General features: G+C 37.0%; 1 protein-coding gene across 1 annotated transcript in view; it reads right to left on the reverse strand.

Moving 5' to 3' along the window:
- Window positions 1-2,529: 2,529 nt before the first annotated feature.
- The window catches only part of UNC13C (unc-13 homolog C), a gene marked incomplete at both ends in the record, with an annotated part of 123,101 nt that continues 101,282 nt past the window's right edge, over window positions 2,530-24,348 (reverse strand). The window contains 9 exons of the mRNA XM_084213730.1: window positions 2,530-2,815; window positions 3,705-3,864; window positions 4,596-4,688; window positions 13,348-13,495; window positions 16,957-17,037; window positions 18,119-18,175; window positions 20,289-20,412; window positions 21,686-21,835; window positions 24,025-24,113. Coding sequence (XP_084069856.1) covers window positions 2,530-2,815; window positions 3,705-3,864; window positions 4,596-4,688; window positions 13,348-13,495; window positions 16,957-17,037; window positions 18,119-18,175; window positions 20,289-20,412; window positions 21,686-21,835; window positions 24,025-24,113 — 1,188 coding nt within the window. The remainder of the gene's footprint in view (window positions 2,816-3,704; window positions 3,865-4,595; window positions 4,689-13,347; window positions 13,496-16,956; window positions 17,038-18,118; window positions 18,176-20,288; window positions 20,413-21,685; window positions 21,836-24,024; window positions 24,114-24,348) is intronic.

Here is a 24,348-nt window from a genome sequence, read left to right on the forward strand (position 1 = left end):
TGCAGGAACAGCTGTCAGTTTGCTTAGGTTAGCTCAGCTGAATTAAAAAAATTCTCACAAGTTGATTTTTTTTTTTTGATGGGATATTTTCTTTCTGAAAAGATATTATAACAGCTTTTAAAACATCACTGAAAACTCTTCAATGTCCATCATTTTGACTTCATGAAATGTGTGAGGTCCAACTGCTTGTGCTGCACTCTTGCATTTACTTGTATTTTGATTCATAACAAGGTTTAAAGCAGTCCTGTGCTGTAGAGTTAATGCTTTTTCCTCTTATCTTCCAAATGACAACTTTTGATCTATAAATATTTCTGTGTCAGAAGCAGTGAAACACTGAAGTGTACTGTGTAAAGCTGTGGATTATAAGGGATGGTTTTACCAGCTTGCCTGATTGCTTCTGCTGTGTGCAGCTGAGGGAGACCACTACAAGCAGTAATTGACTGCCTTGACTGATTTCATTGTTATTCCTTTATCCCCAGTCTTGGGGATAAACAGTTAAGTGGGTGGTGATTACATTATGCACTAAAATGTGTGCCATTTTACAGTAGAATAAACAACCACAGAAAAATATGATGAAAGTGCTCCAGGTAAAAAAAACAGAAACTGTTTACTCCAGCCTTTCTGGTTTAATTCACGGGGCCACAAATGACATATTCTGGAATTCTTTTTGCATTTTGTCCACAACTGTGTTCTGTACCAGGAACAATCTCATCACTTGATTACTTTCCTTTTGTATTTGAGATGGAGTCTGCTGATGTTTTCGTACATCCAATCCTGTTAACTGTAAACAGAGTCTGTGCCTACTGCTGATACCTAGGGCTATACCTGGCAGAAACACAATTTGGCCTCTATGATCTTAGGGGAGTGTTCTTAACTCTGTAAAGACTGTGCATAACTTCTCTAAATGTCTATATATACTTATGACAAATCTAATTTTTAGTATTCAAGGAAGAAGTTTGAGATCTTTAAACACCTTAAAATCTCATCTAAATATCTAACCAATATCTCCTGGCAAGAATCTGGTTTATGTGCGTGGAGTCATGTGTTACATTTTTAGAAGGCTGATATCAGCACACCAACTATGTGTTCTCCCTTCCCTTAGCTACTTTTTCCCTAAGCAAAGCTGAAAACTCCAACCTGTGTAATGAGAACATTTGTGAGCAAAACCAGTGACAAATGGGTAGCATTGCACGGTGGGTTTTTATATGTGTGTATATATATGCGCCTACCTGATTCATTATATTTTTAAGACACAGATATGTCAAATTTTACACTTATAAAACAGCCAGATTCCAGACAGTGCAAATCATACTTTAATATATTATAAAGCTATATAGTAAGCCCACTCCATGGGCTTCACATGCACATAAAACCAAGAGTTACATAAATAATATCAAATGACAAAACTGGAAAGCAGTTTCTGCATACTTTATTTTACAATTCCTCACTAAATATATTTACAGGACACAGAGTTTGCTTTAGTGCAATACGTAGTAATGTTGCATAAGTACAAACTGTTGAACTTTTCTAAAAAAAAAATTAAAGAAATAAAGCACTTAACTGATGTTACAGCTAAGTATGTAAAGCAACATTAATAACTCTGAGTGAAAATGCTAACAGCATCTTTTCTTCTCATAAACAGTTTCTAGAAACAAACCACAGACTGGCATCACGTATTCCAAACTACTATCCCTTGTACAGTACCATATCATTTAAAAAATCACTTTTCAAAAGCACATATACTGTACTGTACAGCAACCTGTTTCTACAGATACTGACTTACTCTTTTAATACAAATATGATATTACCGTGGCAGTTTTGAAGAACAAAGTTATCGCAAGATATCAAACATCAGTAACAAACTCTGATAAGCACAGCTTCTTGAGAACCTGCTTTAACAGCATTTCTTCACAGTGATATTTATGAAAGGTTGGAAAAAGAGATTAGCATAAAATATTTCCATCCTTTTCAGTTTTTATGCAAAAATCATTACTTTATATTGGTAATTATAAAATTACAAACACTTTCTATAAGTAACTGCATCTGTAGTAATGATAGAAAAAGTCATCAGTAAGACACCTAAAATGAGGCTTGCATAACATGAGAGTTTGAAGAAAACTAGATACACCTCATTTTTAAAAGAAGAGTAAGGGATGTAACTTAATTTAGAATAAGCAACACATTTTAACTGTGATAACCTATAATCAATTAAAAAAGCTACTTATTGATAAATGCTAAAAAAGAATAAAATTGTAATGAGGTGAAATCAACATTTAAAAAGATATGATGAAACATTTACTCTTAATCTTAGTTTTGGCACTTCATTGGAACAATTACTTTACCAAAGACCAAAATATGTATAAAAGATATACAGCTCCTTGACATACCTTGCAAATATAGTACATAAGTACTGGCAAACACTGAAAACATGGTTAAACATTCCCACAGATTTGCACATGCATGCACTAGTCAGACAACAGCGTTGTATTTATGTTCTTGGCGGTGACAATCTTGCATTACTTGGGTATCTTAGGCCGTTTCTTCAGCAGATCTTGTTTCTGTTTTAAGTCTTACAAATTCTTTAGCAACTTCATCATTGTTCCTCTGAGAGAGTATTCTAAGGATTGTTAGCCCAGTCTCATCCACGGAGATGCTCCTGAGCAGGGGGTACCAGGCGGCGCAGCCGGCCCTGTCGGCGATGGCCTGCAGCTGGATGACGGTCATGCCGATAACGCGGTCCTCCCGCGCGAAGCAGTAATCCTTCACTGACAGGTGCACCTCGTAGGCTCCTGGCTTATCTTCATTACCCAGCAGGCTGGGAGGATTAACAATATGAATTTAGAACAAGGAGTTCAGTTTAATTTCCCCCAAGGAATTAATTTGCTCTAGAAATCTTGGGCAAATTAAAGTGAGAGTGCGTGGTAGTTTGTTTTGTGGTTCCATTTTGTTACAACAGGTTATCTAGTTTTAAACTTTCTACACAGGTAACCCTTCAGATACATTGGTGATGGAGCCTCTGTTCTCAGCAGCCTGAACAGAAACAGAATTCCCTCAATAGCTGGAACAGACAGTTACCTTTCCCTGGAAAGGACAAAAAATGTTCAGCTGGTTCCCCAGCTGTCAGCACCATTACTTTAAATCAACTTCAAAATATACAGAAAATCCCTGGTAGCAGGCATCAAAAGGAGCTTTGTGGTGAGACACAATGAACTCATTTTAGTCAGGGTTGGAGGGTAAGGGGAAGAAAATAATTTGGTCTTAGGAAAGGGCAGAGAAGTACTTAATTTAAAACTCCAGGTTAGGTGGAAGCTTCTTGCTGATTTAAGGATTAAATTAAACAATACTAATAACACATGCACAAACCAATACACATTTTGATATCTCTACAGGCATCATCTTGAAATAATAACTAATGCTTCTGTCCAAACAAATACCTAGGCCAATAGGTTCCTAGGGATAGAAATAATTATTCCTCTCTAGGGAAATTAATTGTGCATTTTAACTAGGTTTTGTAGGACTGAAAGCTTGGTGTCTGCCATTCATTTTCATATACAACAAATATACAAATTAATAAATAATTTTGAAATGGTGTCTATATATATCTATGTTAGGATGGCTTTTTTTTTGTTATTACTGGTTTAAAGTCAAAAGTATTTTAGGGAAATTTTCAAAAAATATGCAGGTCCTAGAGATAAAAGACTTACAATTGGAAAGTTTCATTGTACTTTGGTGACCAGGTGTTGCTCTTTGTCTTGGTTCCATGTTTTCTTTTCTTGTCACTTAATTTAGGACCCAGTATGCAAACTTCCACAAACGGCCGGAACATTGCTGTTGTTTGCCAGTTTAGGTTATTAATTGCTACAACTATAAAGATATAGAAAAAAAATGAAGTTAAATACAATTCCATTGGAAGTGTTCCAATTGATGACCCTGTATGACTTGGTATAGCCAGTGAAAGGTGACCTGAGAGCTTTCCTATGGGATATCAATACCTGGTAAGCCTAGGAGATGCTTTGCCCGTTCCCTGCCAAGTGAAGATGTCTGACTACTTTTAGGCTCAAAAGTATCAAATATAAACATGTATTTTACAAATCCTTTACATTTACAGCTTCTTTTTACCTGCTACCTTCACTGCAATTAAAAAAAATCAGCTTATACTAATCTGAATGATCCTGTGTTTCTGAAATTCAGGTTGTGCAGAACAAGGCATTTTGTTAAAAATGCAGCTTCTTAAGACTTGGAGTAGTCATTCACCACTCAGCTTTGCTGTAGTTTTTAAAAGTTGAATTATACACAAGCAATTGAGAAGTATAATTTGGCACATTTTAATTTATAACTCTATACCTTAGTAAAATAACTAAATTATCTACACAGAGAAGCATAGACAGTACCTGCCTGCATAATCTGAGCTTCTGCTGATGTTGAGCAAGGAAAAACTGCACTCCTAATCACCTGAAGCGTACTCAGAATTTCTCAAGTACTGTAATACCCATCATTTTTTATTTTAGTACTGGTATTTTTGACTTAGGATGTTGTGCTTGGAGGTTTAGTCTTTGTTGTTACTTGCTTTTTCAAGTTGGCTCTTTGAAACTTACCTTTCACAGTGACTTTATGCTCACCAGTTCCAGGATGGGTAGAGAGATCCACCTGTACAGATATCTCACCCACTGAATTATTAGCAGTTTGACCTGAAACAAGAGTTACTGGTTAGCACACCTGGCTTCTCAATGCACCCAGAGAAATAGACAGCCAAAGGTGAGTGGTGTTTTCCTTTAGAAACACTTCAAAATTTCTGATGTGTTTCACATTTCAGCGAGAATCAGTTACAGATTCATAAATTATTTTGCCACAAAAAAACTGGGCAATTGAAAATATCTATGGAAAGTGCCTCAGTGAAATAAAAAGTCCTGTTCACCTGGAACTTTCCATTCTGGTTGTCACTAGGTGTGTTTGTATCTTGAAAAGCCAAAGTTGGTAGGTTTGTCAAGCTTTTCATCTACCTCCGAAAAAATCTTACTGCTAAGCATGTATTTGGAAAGTTACTTCTGTATCCCTGTTGATGAATCCTTTGCTGAAGGTTTTGTCTCAACAATTTACTGAAGTTCTGCACTGGCACAGACAGGCTTAAAAATGAAAGGAGAAGGTTGAGGAGATGGCAGAAGAACCAGGAGCTAATTTTTAAAAGCTCCAAGCAGTACTGCAAATATGTGAATAGTCTTGTATGTACAGTGCCGCTTGATATAGTTATAAGGAAATCTGTGCAAAACATCACCCAGTTTTATACTAAAAGCAGTTGACATTGAAATGACCCTACATTCAGTATTACTGAGAAAACCTCCTTGGCAGAACATCTCAGTGAGCACAGACAATTTCTAGTGGAGTCTAGAACAAACACTTGGTTTCTTTTAGTGATCACTCCATCCATCTTTCTCTTTCTGACCTGCTGAACAAACTAGAGATACAATTCCAGGACATTTAGTATTTGCTTATAGCATCTCTTTCTGACATTCAAGAACTAGGGTACTTCATTTTGAAGTCTCTGATCTGTCCAGTTCTGCTGTTTTGTTTTCTTTTTTTGCTACCACTTCTTGTTCAGTCACAGCAGGAATTAGTGATTCTGACTGCACTATGGAAAGGTCCATTTATCCTACTACATTTAATAAGCCAATTTAGCTGACAATAAATCTCTTCATGCACTGCAGAGGATGATTGCACTTTTCTTCCTTTAGTAGTGTAATATAACTCATTTGAAGGCTAACAAACTTATAAATGATTCTGCCTCATGTTTGAAAAGCTATGGATGTTTAATTATTACTGCTTGCTCTCTAATATCTGCTTTACATTTTATTTGTTAGTATATTTCTATCATTCAAAATACAGCATTCTCTTACTAGTGGGTCTTAAAGGCATCACATGCATTTAAAGTGCAGTCCTTCTTTTGCAGCAAATACACTGTAAAGACTAAAAATATCTCCTCTGGCCAAAGATGCTTGCCCTTCAGGAACTAGAAAGGCCTAGAAGTCAGGCTTTTATTCCTCCTTATTTAGCACCTGGAATGGCATCCATGTGAGAGCTGTTATAACACTACTGATTTTGACAGAAGACAGACATTTTGGACCAAGGTCCAAGTCACGTGTTTCTTAGTCATGACAGTCATAATCATGACATGTGCACAGAGAAATTCCATTGCCTTCTGTTCCTTAGTTGATATCTTTGGAAAAGGTGAACTTGTGCACTCTGAGGAAATAGCAAAATATGCAAATGGAAAAATGAATTGTGTGTGTTTTGGAAAAACAAAACAGCAACTGGCTGTATTTTCTAGGATAATATTCCTGCTAAATACAAGAGACTCCCACTGAATCAGTCTGTGATTGGGCACAAAAGCATGTTTCTGTGGAAGGATTCCTTTGTCTTGCTTGATCTTTTAGCAGCAAAATGTTCTCAAATGAGGAGAACTTTGGAAACAAACTTCTAGGTTTGCATGAAAAAGGAGCCCAGAAGAAATAAATGGGATTAACAGAAAATGAGTTATCATAAAATTTAAGAATGTGGTGACTTGCAGTATTTTTGTCCCAAAGTAGCCAAAGATAATAAGCAAGACTCTGAAGCTTTGTATGACTGTATCAAAATTTGTGGAGGTTTACAAATGTTTCTCTCTCTCTTTTTTTTTTTTTTTAAACTCTGCCTTTAAGGGTTCAGGGTTTCAAGATGTTTACTTCTCTGAGGATTAGAAATCCACTTCAGAAGAAAAACAACTACCTGCAAACTAAGAATCATGTATTACATGATTTTATTACCCAAGATTTAGAAAGCTGACCTGGCACTGATGCCTGTGGAAGCCAAACCTCTCCCATTTACCTCACTAGCTTTTTCAGTGTAAACCTGCTCATTTCAATGCTGGACCTGTGCTTTGACCTTATTTTCTAAATGGGACATAAGAATGAAAAAGTTGAACAAATAACTCAAGCCTTCATAGTTTCCAGTGCTCTAGGAATTATACAAGTTATGAAATCAGCACTTTAAACCAGACAAGCATCTGTCATCTTTTGATTGATGATGCCAATAAAATACATATTTTTGTCTAGTGTTGAGCTGCTAATTTATTAGGACAGAAAATATCAGGGTGACTCATAGTTATTTTTCACAGGATCCGAAGACTGATTTGGAGGAAAACTTGAGGGCATTTTCTAACATTTTCATTTAATCCACAAAGAGTGAGTTAAAGCTGAATTGTCAGGACATGGGTGTAGCAAGCTGGATGATCTTTTCTGCGTGTGTGTTAGAGAAAAGCAAGACAGCAGAGAAAACTGATTTTATCATGATAACCACACTAACTTCAAGATGTGCTTTGCTTCTAGGAGCTGCTATACAAATGGTTGATAATGATTTGTTTTGGGAGATTCTAAGAACCAAGTTCAGTACTTGAAGGGTGACTTCAGTAACCATTTAGTCACTACACTGCCATAAAAAGATTGAAAAGATTTAGGTTTGTATTTGATTAGCAAATGTAAATAATTTGTCTAAAGGATCACTTGTTGTGATAGAATTAAGGCTGGCAGGAGATTGGGCAGCATCTGTAAGCCTCTCCACAACTGTGTAAAGCCACTCTATCCAAGTACATTCCCTTCCACTGGGATTGTGGTGTCAGGCAGGGATCTGAGGCACTCAGAACATAACACAAAAGCTGGATGTTGTGGTGTGAGCAGGAAGTCCTGGTGTGAGTGTTGGCATGGAATCCCCAGCTAAGGCCTTTCCCTTCATCTCTCCTGGGAAAGCTCCACGCAGCCAGGCCTGCAATTGCACAGTTCACAGGGACCCCCAGAGCTGCAGCTGCTGCTCTGTCCATGTGCACAGAAACTGGGCATGAGCCAGCTTCCATCTGGGAGGTGTGGATCCAACTGGCCTCCTCTACCCCTCTGTGGGTGCATGTTTATTTTTTAATATATATTTATATATATGTGCATGTATTCTGTCCAGTGTTTTGCTCAGACAGCACCCAGGCCTCTCAAGAGGTTTCTATGTGTATTGAATGCTCTGTTTCTAGTGGGAAATTATTTCTAAAATTTGATCTCATATAACTGATAGTTACCTGTAGCTTGTGTTTTTTTTATTGAAGACCTAGAGGAAACTGATATACAATTTTTTTCTAATTTAGTTGCTTTACTGTTTCACAGTTTCATTTAAGGAACAACCAGAAATCTTCTAATGTGAAAGCCTCTTAAGTGAATATTTTGTAAAGACAGAAGCTTCTGGTTTACCAGTGGTCTGGTTTTAACTATGTGTACTTTATAAATACTTATTTTTCTGCCACTATTCTGAGTGCATTTGCTTTGTTATCAGCATATGATGGAAGACTTTTTTTACTTGTAATTCAGCAAGTTTCTTCTTTGTTTGTTTTCTTTCCTGTTTGTTGCTTGCAATAGTGTGCTGATTTCTGCAGCTTGTAATGCAGTTGGTTTTGTTTTGGTTTTTTTTTTTTTTGAATGAAATAAGGTTGTGTAACACATGGTTCTGACCTCAATTTGAAACTACAGTGGATGAAGCAGGGATTATTTCTTGAGTTAAATTCTCTCTGAAGTATGGGTTATGAGAGAACTGGAAATGCTCTGTAGGTCTTAAATTTCCTGTTAGAATACAGGTATAGCTTCAAAATATGACAGTTAATAATACAATGGCTTTGACAAGCAAAAGAAGAAAAGGTCTTTCTTTTTCATCTATAAGTGCTGCTAAACAATTTAAGCAATTTTTATTTTCTGTAGCGTGATGTCATCTATCTGCTTGACTAAACTATAGTTAATATCAGATTGTTTTAATGTAATTCCATTTATTTATAAAATATTGAGGTTCTGCTTTGCTTTGTACAATTACAGGTTGCAATGGAACACAAAACTGAATTTTGGCTTGTCAATTGAAAATAATTTGTCTTCATTTTTGATTGTCTTAACTTCCTTCCCTGTGTTGGTGACTTCACAAGAAAAGGATGGAGTTACTGTTAGAGATAAGCATATTTACCTAATGAGAATGAGTATGTTTTCTTGTTTTTGGGTACATTTTCCCTTTTAAGCTTTCAATTCTCTGGCATAAGAATGAAGAAATCTGAATCAGACCAGCTGAAGCAAAGCCTTTTCTGCAGCCTTGTAAAAACATAGGAAGGGTTTGCAAGGTTTGCAGTATGAGCTCTGTGTTGTGAGATGAGTATTGATTTTTCTGCTTAAGTGATACAAACTACTTTAAGTCAAGATAAAAAATATAGTGCAGAATCCTGCCATTATGTATTTATTATTCTCTAACAACATTTGTAAACTGGAGCTGTTGTAAATTTGTAAGAAAAAATATTTCCCTATGTCCAATAAATAACCATTTTAGATGCAAAAGTGGTGTTTGCTTAGGAGAAATTAGTGGCAATAAATGAGAGCTAATTCAGGAAATTCTATTTGAGACTTTTTCTGTAGTTTGCTAAAATTAAAATAATATTTGTTCAAATGTTATCAGTGTTCATACTAAACAAGTGTAAATAGTTACAGCACTGGCTATAGTTAATGAAATTACTGAAGATTCAAGGCATTTGCTAAACTAAACCATAGCCATTTAATTTTGATATACTTTAAGTAGTTTAATAGGGGAAAGTGCAACTTAAAAAAGTGACTGCTTCTCTCTTCTTTTTTCAGGAGTGACTTAAGAGAAGCTTCACCAGTACTGGTCTTAGCACAGACTAAGGGTAAGTCAAGTCTACCATGGAGTGGGCAAGTTCATGCAATAAGCCAGCAGAAGTATAGTGAGAGTTTGTCCTTTGGCCTTTGGAGTACTGTCTTGATTGTGAAAATGTGGTTGAATTTTGCTCAAGTTAGAATGATCTTGTCCTGTTTGACCTGAAATTTGGCCAATTTGTCTAGACTCTTGTCAATGTACAAAATATAGGGTCTTTTGCAGAAGCCTTGGAGCCTTCCCTGAAATTCTGGGCTGGCTGTTGCCTGCCTTAAGCTGTGAACCAGCCATGGAGTCCTAGCCCTACAGCACTGAACCCCCAAGTTCCTGCAGCTGAGCTGGGTTTTACAGGTCAGGCTTGGCACTGTGCTGCTGTTTTATCACTGATTCATGGTTGGCTCAAGCAGACTGTGCACAAAGAATGGTTTGGTCACAAAAGATTTTGGAAGCAATCCATATAATAATCTGAATGTATGCAAGAATATTATCGTGTAGCCGAATTTACAGGAAAAACCCCACTCCTTTACAGCATGAGCTAATGTTTACTGTAATCATTATTAGTGCACAAATAAAGTGATAATTAATTCCAGAGTAAATAAAATCAATCTGAGATCTGGACCTCAGGTGATCTGCTAGCTAATGGCGCACTGATGGCACACGATTCTCATCTGGCTGTGTTTTATGAGCTCTTTGCAAAGGTATCAGTGACCACCTCGTGTGTTAAATACTGGTCACTCAGGCTTTGGAATGTACTTCTCTTCACTAAACTGCCTTCAGGTTTTGCAAAATCCTTTAGGTCTGAATCCATGTCCTTTTTAGAGACTCCAGCAGTGACCTGCTCCATGGAATGGTTCTTGGCAGAGCCAGCACTTGTGTATGATTGAATAAGAAAACTGAGCCAGGTGAATGTGCTTACAACAGGCACTGCAGAATCAGCTGAATCCTTTCTGGGTAATATTAAATGTGAAGTTCAGATAGGTGGAACTAAATTTCATTACTAGTTTACAAATCATTCTATGTGTTATTATAAAAAGTTTTTCCATCAAACAATACTGATAATTTATTTGCAAAAGAAAATGCTGCTCTGCATGTTTTACACATTTGCATATTTTACACAGGACAAGTGCTTAGCAATTTTCTGGAAATGTTTATACAAAGGGGCAGTCATAGATTATATCCCCCTTACTATCCTATTGATACCAATGTTAAAATCTGTAATGTTTCCACAGGATTTAATCTCCAAACACATTGCAAGTGTGTGGCAGATCTGGGATAACAGTTGAAGAGAAACCTCTCCCTCCTCCTCTGCCACACAGAAAGGCAGGTAGTTAATAAGCTGTGTCACTGATAAAGCTAATCTGGTACCTGTATGTCTGTATCTCTACTTATTAGACAACATTTTTCTTTTATCCTTAATTTTCATAGTGTGGTTACAGATTTGTTTTCACAACACTGAGTGAGCATTAAATTTACAATTTTCATCAGCATAGAATGATTACAGCTGGAAAAGACCTTCAGCCATGACAAATCATTATATGGAGAAAAATTAAAATAATAAAAAAACCCAGTTACTGAAAACGTTACTGCCAGATTATGCTCCTCATTGTCATTCACCTATTCCAACACTTGTCTCTTTTGAAAAGTCTTGAGAGTCTATAGTGGTGCTTTGAAAAGAAAAATCATCAGAGTAAGATTACAGAAGTTAATTTCATTATTCCTGTTGTGTGATAATTTGCTTTTAGAGCATCTGATGATAACAATGTACTCTCATGATGCATTTGAAAAAGGCAGTAGGAACTGGAACTGTGCTGTCAACTATATAGTGTGGTGAAACCAGCACGGGACAAACTATGAATGCCTGAGTCACCATTTTCAAAGTTAGGAATGGTTTTATTATTATTATCTTACGAAAATTTCTATGTTGCCAAGATCTGTAGGAATGTGTGGGTACAAAGGCTGGGAAACAAAACTCTGATTCAAACAAACATCCTTTAGAAATAGTGCAGATCATAGTGTTGGATAATTTGGTTATTCCTAGTGATCCTGCATGAACACAGGGAGTATCAAGGAGCATAACACACTTTTACAGAGCCATTATCACAGAATCAGCGAATCACTGAAGTTGGAAGAGACCTCCAAGATCATGAAATCCAACCTTAGGCTTTCTGTTTGTGTGTAGAGTTAACTCCCCCTTCTCATGCCAATCAGATAAATTTTTGCTCTTCAGTTTCTTAGAATAACTGCAGCTTAGTCCTGCTGAGTGAGACACTATTTTACCCTGTGGGTAAAAGTAAGCCTGGCTGTTGTTTGATTCTTGTAGTTATTACAGGAAAACCAAGCATCCAATTACATCTACAGTCATAGTTATTATACAATATATACTTTCTTTACATTTACAAAATTCTTTTTTCCATTGCTTTGAGCTTAAAATTATACCCAAGGGTCTATTGATAATGGATTGGCAATGTGAAAAAGATAGGCCAAATATCTAATTATATTCCAGAGAAAATTTCTGATTTGCAAACAGGGTAATTTTAACTAAAAGCTAATAGTACAGTTATAGCTGTGAGGCTGGAAATAATAATAGATGAGGATTTAGTTATTTTAAATGAGGCATTAAAGGATAATGAAAAGTTTTGAGTCACTTTTCCTTAAGTTTCATTCCCAGTGGCTACATTTCTAACAATACTGGTGTGCAAATATAGGCATGGTAATGTGTGCACAGAAATGAACACAGACCTCAGGCTGAAATCATGATGAAAATCAGAAAATTCAATTTTGTGGCTCTAGATTTGTAACAGATAACTTATGGCTACAACTTAACTATTTTTTCCTCCTGAAGCTACAATGAAGGTATGTGTTAAAGAAAAGCAAAATACACCTAGAAGTAAGTAACAATTTTCTGCCTGGATCCATATTGCTAATTTTTATTTTTGAAAGAGGGAAAATAGAACTCCACTACCTACATATAAGAGTTTTATAGCTATTTTCACATTTGTAATATATGAGTTACTAAGAGAGATCTCAGTTTTAATACGGAAACAGCTTAGGAAATCATTCCTCAGAAATAAGCTTGGGGCAAGCTGCAAAACTCATGTTTCTTGCTTTTTATACTGTGAGTAACATATTGTACTTCAGAAGTAAAATCAATTGATTTCCAGCTTTACTGTCCAATCAAAACTTTCTGATTCTTATGAGCTGGAGCAAGGTAATTAATTATATCAGTAAATTGTATTCTTTCCCAAAAACATGAAGTGGCAGGCAGGTCATTTTTTACAAATGCTAATTACATTCAGAAGAAATCTAGTAAAGATTACTGTTAGGCAAAAAATTTCAGTTTTCAGAATGCAGAAAACATTCAGCTTGGAATATGATGTGTGCAGTGCTCTTACAAATAACTTTGGTGCTCAGTGTGCACCCAGAGCTCAGGAATTTTTCTTCCTGTGCAGTCACAAGCCCCTAAAGGAACTGCCCTCAGGTAAGCCCCAACAACAGCATTAGAGAAGGGATAACATCACATGGACAAATTTGTGTCAATAAACTCTAAAATAGCACAGGGGGTAGAGAATGCAATCTGCAATCAATAATTTGGAACATTTAAAATATAATGGGATGCATTTGTGTCCCTTACTGATCACTTACTCTGAGAAGTTTGTGTGGCTATAAACTTCTTTATCAAGGCGTCAGTAGTCTGTGTGTAAAGGCTGAGAGCGTATTTGAGAGACTGGAGGTCTGGGCTCTTCTCCAGGAAATTCTTTTTCAGCCCACTTCCTCCAGCATGGAAGTATTGCTAAAATGAAAATCAAATATGGTTGTTCACAGAGGAAAAGAAAGGCCTCAGTTACAGACATACAACTTCAAGTAAAATTCTTAAATGAATGTTTGGAAGTAGCAACAGACATGTCTAAATTTATTATAGCATTGAGATAACTGTCATAATCTCTAGTACAAAGCTTCTTTCCAAGGGTAAAAAAATCAGGCATAAAGGGAAGAAATAGACAAAATTTTGATTTTGGTCTTCATAACCTGAAGTATTAATTTGCCAAAACTGGAAAATATTTGACACATTCTTTTAGCTTGCAGACCGTGGAATGAGTTTTAATTTTTTATCTTAAAAACTCCAACACATCACAAACCCCTCTCAAATGAAGGCATGGTTTACAAATAAAGGATATATTACTTTTTAGGGAAAAGGGAACGTTGTAAAAAATTTCAGAGAGAATACTCCACAGTGTGAATACCAGTGTGAGAAGAGGACTTCTGGTTCTACTGGCACAGCTAGATTTGGAAAAACAAATATGCTTATGACTTTGATGCCATGCTGACTATGTAAACTATATATATAAAAACTATATATATAAATGTGTTACATTATGTTTTCAATCCCAAAGCCGAGTTCAAAAAAATTAGGGGACATATTCTTCCCTTTTTCCTCCCACAAAGGAGGAGGTTTTGTAAAGTTTTGTACAGGACAGTGTTTGATGAATTAACATGTTAGCTCCAATGAAAAGATAAATGTGCTACATACCTTCATTTTGTTCAAACACCTTGCAAAGCATTTTGCAACCTCCATTACAGTTCTAGGTCTCAAGATCAATAAAGCTCCCATTAATGGCTAATTAGTAAAAATAAACAATGTTTTTCAGGAACACTGTGACTACTTGATGAGATGCACTATTGGTCCACTCTGTACACGGAGTCCTGGGGACTGTGAGCAGAATTTACTCTCCCTGCCTTTGTGCAGTGTTGCCAAAGGAATAAATGCAGTATCTACATTCCAGTTCATATACACACATCTCCACTAAATGCTGTATCCCAGCTTATCTGGACAGCTCAGACCTACAGTCCACATATGCCCTTTGCATTTAGTGCACACATTTCATCTTCCAGTTCTCAAGATTCTGCAGGATATGAAACATAAATGTTTCAGTTATAACAGTTATTATTTACATTTCTGTATTGCTGTCTACTGACTATTAAAGGGAAAAAATATCTGTAGGAGCAAAACAGGAGATTTGAAGTCATCAGGCTGCAACATTTTATATTGTTTTAATACTATGGGGACAGTTAGTGTCAGTTTAGAAGGTTCTGAATAAATCTATCTTTCCAAGCAAATTATTTCATACAGTATGTTCCAAAAAATCTCTCATCATAATTGAGTTTAGCCATGATTTCACTAAGATTCATAATCAATTTATAAGCAAGTGTTAAAACCTGTTAATATTTCCTGCTATTGTGACAATTACTGTGATTTTTTTTGAAGTTGTCTCTCCCACTAAAATGTTACCTGCAGCAGCAGCTACACATGGCTGAAAGCTCCATGAAAGCTAATAGTCATATAAAGAAACAGACACCTGACCCTTGTTTTCCTTAGTTTTTAACTTTTTCTTTTGTTTTTGCCATAAATGGTAAATTTTGCAAGCAAAGCAGGAATGTGAACCTACCATTACTGTATAGAACTGAATATAGAAAGATAATGAATAAACAGGGTTTTGCAGATTAAGCTGGACCTGTTACTACCCTGTTCCTTAGAGATGGCAAACTTAAAATAATTCCCATGCTACTCTTGCTCCTCTCTGTAGGTTTTAAGTGGCACAAGAGATTTCAAAATCACACTGACAAATGAAAGGGGCAGATGTCGAGTGCTGGAGCCACAGCAGGGTCAGCCCAAAGTTGCCAAATGCCACACCAGCCCCTTTGGTGCTGGTCTCTGGGTGTACAGAGAAGGGGGACAGTATTATCAATGGACACTGTCTCTGAGCTGGCATAATGAGGTAGCAGAGAACTTGGAGCTAACTGAGCCCAGAAAGCCACTTCTCATAACTGTAAATTGCAAATTAAGCTGAAAAGTATTAAATAGTTAAATAAATTGCCATGGTTCTTTTTACATAATACAAAGATTGATGATATGCTATATATATTCAAGATTAAAAATATTACTTTAATTTGTATTTGTCAAAGGATTAATAACACCATCCACTATTAAATTATGATTGATTCTCAGTGAATTAAATGAAAGGAAAAATAAAAAAGACTGTAAGTAGAGATACTCCTCCCTGCAAAACCCTTCCTTACCATAATCAGCTACCCAGTTTCTGAACACACACCACATGCCATTTTTTACCATTCTCCTATTATTATCTGGGCAGCCATGATATTTTTGCTTTTAAATAAGCTTTATTTACTAAGCATTACCAAAAAAAAAATCTAGATTTTGATCATTAAACTCATGAACTACATTCCTAAATAAACAGCAGGTTTTTTTTTCTTCAGTTAACTCAAATTTTGCCTTTTTTAACTTTCTACCAGTATAAGCCCAGTTTCTGCACGATCAAGGTTATTTGTTAAGTATTTTGGAAATGATTTTGCCATATCAGCTTGTAAGTACAGCAGGCAGTTATAATGCACACAGTCATTGCCTTACAATTACAAAAGGGTTTCTCAGGAAGCGTTCTTTAGCTCAGTTAATGAATGTTATGAATTAGTTATTATAACTTAGCACACAGATATAAGGATGCTGAACTAACAAAGGGATTTTCCCTATTTAATACTTTCCTTCCAAATCTAGACATTTTTAGTAAAATGATCAGCACCTATCTCTCAATCTGTAAGAGTTTAAGCAGTGGAAATTTAGGCAAGGTTAGAGTTTACATTTTTCCCAGCTTTTATGTGTTTAGAAAGTTATTAGATTCACAAACTTCATGCAGCTTAGTCTGAGAGCATACTTCAATTTGTTCCATTTTTCAATTTGTTCAATTTGCTTCCCCAACATTATTAATTCCCAATTATTTTTATTTCTGCAAGAAATGTCAATTCCACTACAAATACAAAAAATGGCAATTGGGAGCTCTCTGTGTTACTTGCTTGCCTTAGAGACTTTTTTTATTGCAAAACACTTGGTCATAAGTATTTCCTCTTACTTGTATCTTCAATTTTATACTTCAGTTGTTGCCTTCTTACCTTTCTGATGTCCTGTCCCTTCCCAGCAGACAGGAAAATATGCTGTTATTCTAGAAACTGATTGCTTTAAAGTTATTTACACCAACTAATGATCCAGGCCAATGTGAAAAAGACTGATATGCAAATTAAATACTATGTTAATTAATAATAGAATAAATATTTCTAATGACTTCTTTTCACTTCAGAAACCAACTCCCTGAAGACTGTATGAAATTCTCCAGTCTTTTATCTAAAACCCAGCAGTGATTGTTGGGCATTCCAGCACAGAGCAGGAAAGACATAAAGCTGTACCTTGATGGTAACGAGGGCCACGTCCATTATTGCACACTGCCTCAGGGTCAGGCTTTTGGCTTCCTCGCGGATCACGTGGTCCTGCCGAGCAACACAAGAGTGCAGTTGGTTTCAGAGAGAGACAATATTGTCAATATCTGTTCTCTGCAGAACAAACAAACATCCACCAAATGCCCCCCAAGGACTATGATGAACAGGGATTAATTCAGAATCCTTTCACAACAAATTATAACCTAGAGCAATTGTGTTGTTTCCTGAAATCACAGACTGTAGAGAACCAGATTCACTGGTTAATACCGAGCATTACTTCTTCTCCTAGGGTGCATTATTTCATTATTTCTCTGTTTTGAGGGATGGGGGAAAGGGTAAAATTTAACTTAATTATATTAGGTAATATAGATGTAATAAATATTAATAATGAACCTGACAGTCTAACAGATGTTTGTTAATGCCCTATGTTTAAAAAAAAGAGGGGCTCCTATTAGAACATGTTAGACATAGAGTGACTACACTCCTGTTAAATCTTTGTCTAAATAAGCAGTCAGTGATTTACTTAGATAATATTTCAACTCCTCTAGCAAACTGAACAAGCCTTCATAGAGGCACCAAATACTACATTTCTGTAAAAATCTGAAATCCTAATTGCAGAATTGACTGGCAAACAACTGACATCACTATCAAACATCTCTGCTATCCATCAAGTAGACTCCAGCACTGAAGTGCCGAAGACTTTACTGCAGAGGAGTACATACTATGTTTCAATGCACATAAATAGTCCACAATAGTCCACAGAAAGAAAATTGCTGATTTTCTCACCTAAGGGCTTTTCCAGAACTGGTTACAGAAGCAAAGGTACCCCCTTTTTTTTTTTTTTTTTTCCTGATGTGCAATGCTCGTAAGGCCTGGTTGTGCAACATGGGAATGATGGCTTCTTGACCCATGTAGTGATCACTTACTATATATGCATAGAGTCTTCTATTCATAACTTGGTTTTGATGAAACTGTACAATAATTATTCACCTCTGAGTAGTTACTGTCATATCCAATCTTATTATACTACATAAGAACAAGAAGGAGCGTGAGGTTTGGCCTCACAGTCATTAATATTTCCTCCTTTTTTTTGTTGGTGCAAGCCAGTCACAGCTTCATCTGGCTCCATTACCTTGAGTTTTGACAGTTGTCCAAGGTCTTTGGCTGCACTGAATATCATCTGGGGCCCCTGTAATCACATTGAAAATTAAGGAAGCAGACTCACGACAGCATGTTTGCTTTTTATGTCAACACAATCTTATTTTCTGCTAGGACATTGGCAAAAGTCATCATTTTGAAAAGCTAAATAAAAGTTTCAGTTGCACAGGAGACACATTTTCATTCAGTTGATAAGGCCAAGTGCTTGAATGCCTGCAGCACAATTCCCTCCAGTATTCTATAGCTGATACAAATATTGCACTTTCTGCTGAGAGTTGTTTTGTGGTCTCCTTTCTGCTGTCTCATTTTGTGTTTAATACTGAAAGCTAAGGCTGTGATTGTTCTCAGTGTGTGTCAGTGAGATGTTTGTCCATAACTGCAGCTCTCAGGTGATGTGCTAACATGAACAATCATGCTGGGAAGTGAGCAGCCCTGAGGAGCCTGCAAAAGCCTGTGAAGGGGGAATCCTCAGCTGAGTAAAGCATAGCACAATGGTGCACTGTGAGCTGGAACCCTTTTTTTAAAGAAAAGATATTGAAGTGTTACAAAGTTAAAGCAATATTTTACAATAGCCAAATCCTGGCAAGACACCAAAGGCCAATGCCTACACATTTGTCTCAGATAAACAGAATCCTACTGTAATTCCATGCTCACATTCTTTATCACAATTACTCCAAGCAACATAACGACCAGTGCAGTTGCATGGCAGCTCAGGAAGACATAGTTCTGATTATGTGGATTTCATAAAAAAAGGTTCATCCAACTTACACTGGAGTAATTTTTCATTAGACTTTCTGTTCCAAAGAGTTTCATTTTCCAGAAATAATTTTACTTCCTATATGCTTCAACTGAATAAAATGTAATATAGAACTACAGTTTAAATCTTCAGTATTTTTAGTAGCGAGAATGGTAAGAGAAATGTGTGTGTGTATATATATATATATTTGTGAAAAAATAAACCCTGTTTCTGAATGCCTGTGCCTCTCAACCTCAAACAGAAAGAAATATTCAGGGCTAGAAAATGTCTCACAGTATCCTGGCCATGATCAGCTCTACTCTAGAATTTTTGATAGTTCAGGTAATTTCATTTTTATCTCTACACCATTTATAGATTTTCTATTAGAGCTTTTCCTGCCTGTCCAGCAATATTTATTCATGCATCTTCAACATATTATAATAAGATTTAATGATATACCTTTAACTTATGGACCCTGACCAACAGCTTTTTAGCAGATGAAGTGGTACCACAGGATGTGCAACAGCAAAGTTGCCAAAGGCATGCTGTAGCAACATCACAATTAGCTTGTCATAAGATGGTCAAATTATTTTAAACAGATTGAATAAAGGAAGAATTAACACTTATGTTATCCCAATTCCTCAAAAGAAAAAAAAAAGGCAATTATGAAAATGCCTCCAAGCCAGGCTCTCTTTGATGATCCTGTGACAGGAGGATTTCACTGTTGCCCTCAGCTCAGCCACCAGGGTTCACATCAGGCCATGGCCCACAGTAGGCTCCTGTGCAGCACCACTTTCTGTAAAGACAGCTTCCTTCCCTCTTCTCAGCAGGCTGGAAATGCAGCTCTGTCCAAAGAGGACCTCCTGTCAAGGCTGCTATTAAAATCCCCCAAATCTTTAGTGCTATATTTGGCTGAAGCTTCCTGATGTTAATTAAGTGCTGCCTCAAGATGAGGAATGGCACAGCAGGAAGGGCTGGAGGATGGGATGGGGCATCCCTGGCTTTCTCAAACCTAAAAAAATGGAAGTGATTGAATTTCTGATGTAACTAGGAAGGGCAAGGAACACTCTTTATGTTACTGTGCACAGTGAAGCTGAGAGACTAATCGGATTTAAATGAAACCCCTCGTATGAGAGCACATTACTGCATTCTTTCACATGCCTACATTCATAAAAACTGCTCTGATTTGGATGAGGCAGTAAATGAAGGAGTGAAGTCTTCCTCACCAGCTAAGAGCAAGCTGGCTGCACGACTCTGAGACACCAGAGAGGAACACTGCCTCCAGTGCAGGTGTCATTCCCTGTGGTCAGGGTACAGAGCAGGATAGTGTCAGACCCCTTGGCAACACCTGCTCAGGCACATTATCACAATTCTTTGTATCAACTGAGCATTGCTCTGGAACACTTACGGTTTGGTCTGTCAGTGGTGGAAGCACAATTTGTTTTTCTATTTTGTTTAAGACTAACTTCCAGAGCTCTTTCAAAACCCGTTTCAGAACTGTCTTCTCACAGATTTTTGCAGAGACACTTAAACTGGAATAAAACAGAAACACAAAACAGTCACCAAAACCAGCATTATGGCTTCAGAGGTGTTCTATCATGCTCAGATTAATAGCCATTAAGGTTTATCTTTTCTCTAGTAATAAAAATTTCTTAGTAGCTAAATTATTTTGCTATATTATCAGTAAATATTTTTGGCAAAGAGACTTGCAGATTACAAACTTACGTAAATCTCTTCTATCTAATTTAATGCTTAGTATATCACTGATGCATATTTATTGAAAATGCAAAATCATGATGAGTTAAAAGTTTGATGGATGATACAATTTAGCACTCCCACACCCCTAAATTAAAGTTTTAGTATATAATTTGTTTATGTCTTAAAAATAAAGAGCAACTGTCTTTCTTGTTTTGTATTTCTACTGGGATGTAGAACTGGTTGCTGACAGCTAATGCAAATTTGCAGCTCCTGTTTGGAAGCATTTATTTCTATATACTGACATGTGTGAGCAATCTTGCTATCTATTACTTACAGTAAAATTAAATTTTTGAAGCACCTTTTCCATCTTCACTTTGAAAATTTCTGGCTGGGGAAAACCTGCCTAAGGAACCAAAGGGGTGTGTAGCTTGTGACTGGAGACCTCGAGTACAGGGTCATTGCCAGGCTGCTTGTCCTCACAGCCACTTCCATCAAAAAGCCACTGGTGGTTGACAAGCACCAAGGACACCAGTGTGCTTACAGATGGGCCTGTGCTGCACATGGCCTTTCAGAATGTGTCACTGCTGAATGACAATAGCCTAAGTTATGGTTACTTACAGAAGCAAGAATGAGTTTGCAGGATCCTCTCAAAACTTAGCATTTTACCAAATGAAAAAAAAAATCAAGCAGCTGTTTAGATGATGACCTGGTTTTTGGTGACACAGAAGTGCGTATCAATAAGCAGTGGGACATTGGGTACAAGCCTAGAACAAATGCCAGACAATTTCAGTACAGGAATTACTTTTGTTCTTTTTTTTTTCAGCACAGTCTTCATAATATCCTGTGGAGGAGAGACCATGCACTGGCTCATTTTCAATGACTCAGAACAAGACAAGACATGGAAAGACAAGCCTGGAGCTTATGTAAAAATTGCTCAGTGTAAGTAAACAGGTTAGGCATGGGATTCTGCACACAGTGAATATTAGAAATATTAAAAATACTACAGAGTGCTTCCAGGTATCAACAGTGCTTCAGAGTAAAACCAAGTGTGCCTGACTGCAGCATCCAGTTCCCAGCCTACCACACAATCCAGTCTGCCACACTCACGTTGTGTCCAGGGAATCCATGAGAGGCCGAAGCACAATCTCAGCATCAATGGCTGCACTGTTCTTATTGGCTGCTGCATTCCCATTTCCTCTCATTTGATTCAGTTCATTGCTCATTTGTTTTACACAATCTTCAATAACAAATTGGAAACTACAGGATGAGAAAAAAAAGGAGAATGAAAGAATTCTGGGAGAGAAAACAATAATGATGATTTTGCATCAGGTTCCTCAACAAGACTTGAATATTTTCTACAATGATGCAATGTTCAAAATTGAAGATACTGTGATGTTACTGTCTGAAAAAAGTTCTATTGAGGATCATAGCTCATATAAATAATTCATGCCATGTTTTGATCTTTTCCCTGCCTTGCTTCAATTCTGCCACAATTTTCATAGCCTTGTAGGTGTGCCAAATATTTATTTTCTGAAAGCAACAGATGTATCAGAATCTATAGGTTAGATGTGATTGACTGCCAGCTAGGAACAACTTCTCAAGATTTTATTTTTGGTGTGAAAGGACGATACAAACAGGTGACGATAAATAATTTTTCTCTTGATGGTTAATAGCTACCAAGCTTTGATATTCTTGAGGTAAAATCAAAAACCCTTACTGATTCTGCTCTATTTGGCTCAATTTGCCTTTTTCCAGATTTCACACAGTGAGTGCCTTCTGAAGGGTTGTTACTTCTTTGCAACTACACAGCATTAAAACACTTGGACTGTTTAAAATATCCTTTTGCAAAAAGCTCCCTTGCTTTGAAGCACTCAGACTCTTCCTCCTGGGAGGAATCTTTTTCACTTCAAGGTGACTGGGAACACATCCTTCCTCCTCCAGTTTGTATCAGCTCAGCTTTTCTGAAAACTGTTCTGTTTCCTAACTGATCTGGTTGAGTGTCTGACAGTCTTAAAGTGCTATTGATGTGATAATCTTTGGACAACATATTGACACAAAGCAGAACAGCACTTAATCAGTCACCAGCTCAGAGGCAGGAAGAGTCTCTGCACACACAGTAATTTGGTTTATGGGTTGATTTGTGATGGATTGAAATGGTTTAGGATTAGTTTATGAACAGAAGTGCAAAACAGAGGCCAAAATATATGGGGCTTGTTAAGCTGAAAAGATAAATGGCAAAGATTAACTTGAGGAAAGTGGAAGAGAATTTACTGCGAGATAAAAAGAAACAATTGGTTGTTCCAGCGACATGGCTAATGTAAAAAGAAAACGCAAACCTCCATGTGAAATCACTGGAAAAATCAGAAACTTTTCCAAATGCACTTGGAAGTACACTTACCTACACACTTTAAAGCCCTAGATAAAAACAACTTGAGGCAGCTAGAGAAAATGCTCATGGAAATTCTTGGGACCAGTCCCTCCAACAAAAGCCAAAATAATGCATTGCCTTTCTTGACATTAGACATCTTTCCAACACTGTTAACCTCACAGACCCAAACAGTAAACCGACCCATGAGGAATGTTCTAGCTATCTGGAGCATATCCTACACTGAGCTATTCTGGGTTTGCTGTTGCAGAAGCCTAGTTGGCTCATTCAGAAAGAAGCCCTGGAAAGAAATAATATTCATGCATTGTCAATGATCCGAGAAGCAGAGCCTGGGAGCAAGACAATACAGCAAACTAAGCACACAGAAAAAGCAGACTGTCCACCCAGACAGCCCATCAATGGATTAAATAAGCAACTACAGACTTTGCTTAATGAGCACCACTACAGCACTAATCCCTCTTACATTTCTTTCTAATTTGAAGCAAAAGTAACTTGCTACTTCTTATACCACAAGCACTGCTGGCACAGCACCATACACATTCAGGACTGCAGTGTGCACTCTGATTAATGAAAGGTTTTGAAAGTAAGGCTCAGTAGACAATTTTGAAGAGCCACAGGCAAGCAAATGACCCAAGAAGGCCATTCACAACGACCACTTGAAGCAGGCTAAACACAGGCTGACATCCCTGGCTGAGGCAGGCAACTTGGAAAAGGCTGTCAGTCTCAGGAAATAGCATAAACATGGTCAGAGAGGAAAGTTTAACATAGCATCAGACAAAAAACCCCAGTGACTTTGCTTCCCAAAAGGCAGAACAAAAGCCATCAGCCTCACCTCTGTAACATGTTCATGCCCAAGATGATGTGCAGTTGTCTTTACAGCGAGGTTGCTCTTATTTGTTTCAGAGTCTAAACACATACACACACAAATTCACACCACTCTATCAGGGCAGAAGCAAGCCATGCCTCAGGACATCCAAATAACCACCCAGACTTCATCAACGAGGGAGAATTTTTTGAGCAGGAATATTCCTCTAAATTTGCAGTAAAATGGGTTTGTTACCTTGCAGCATACGTTACACTGAGTTCATCCAATACATTGCTAAGTTTCACCTGAAGTTCTTTTAGAACAACACTAGCTTCAGGATCCAGCTGCAAAGAGATAAATAACATTATATTTTATTTATACACTAGGTTTCTGGGGTTTCCATTACAATCAATGAATTAGGAGTTATGTGCAAAGATACACTGCACTATAGAAAACCAAATGTGGAAACACCTGTTGTGACACCGAGTTGCTTTAGTAATAATTTTGAAATACAATTACCATTAAAAAAATCTTTGATTACAGCAGGGAATATTTATATTAGAAATCAAATCTGTGCAT

Source organism: Fringilla coelebs (assembly GCF_963513975.1).
Source record: "Fringilla coelebs genome assembly, chromosome: 12".
NCBI classification, from domain to species: Eukaryota; Metazoa; Chordata; class Aves; order Passeriformes; family Fringillidae; genus Fringilla; species Fringilla coelebs.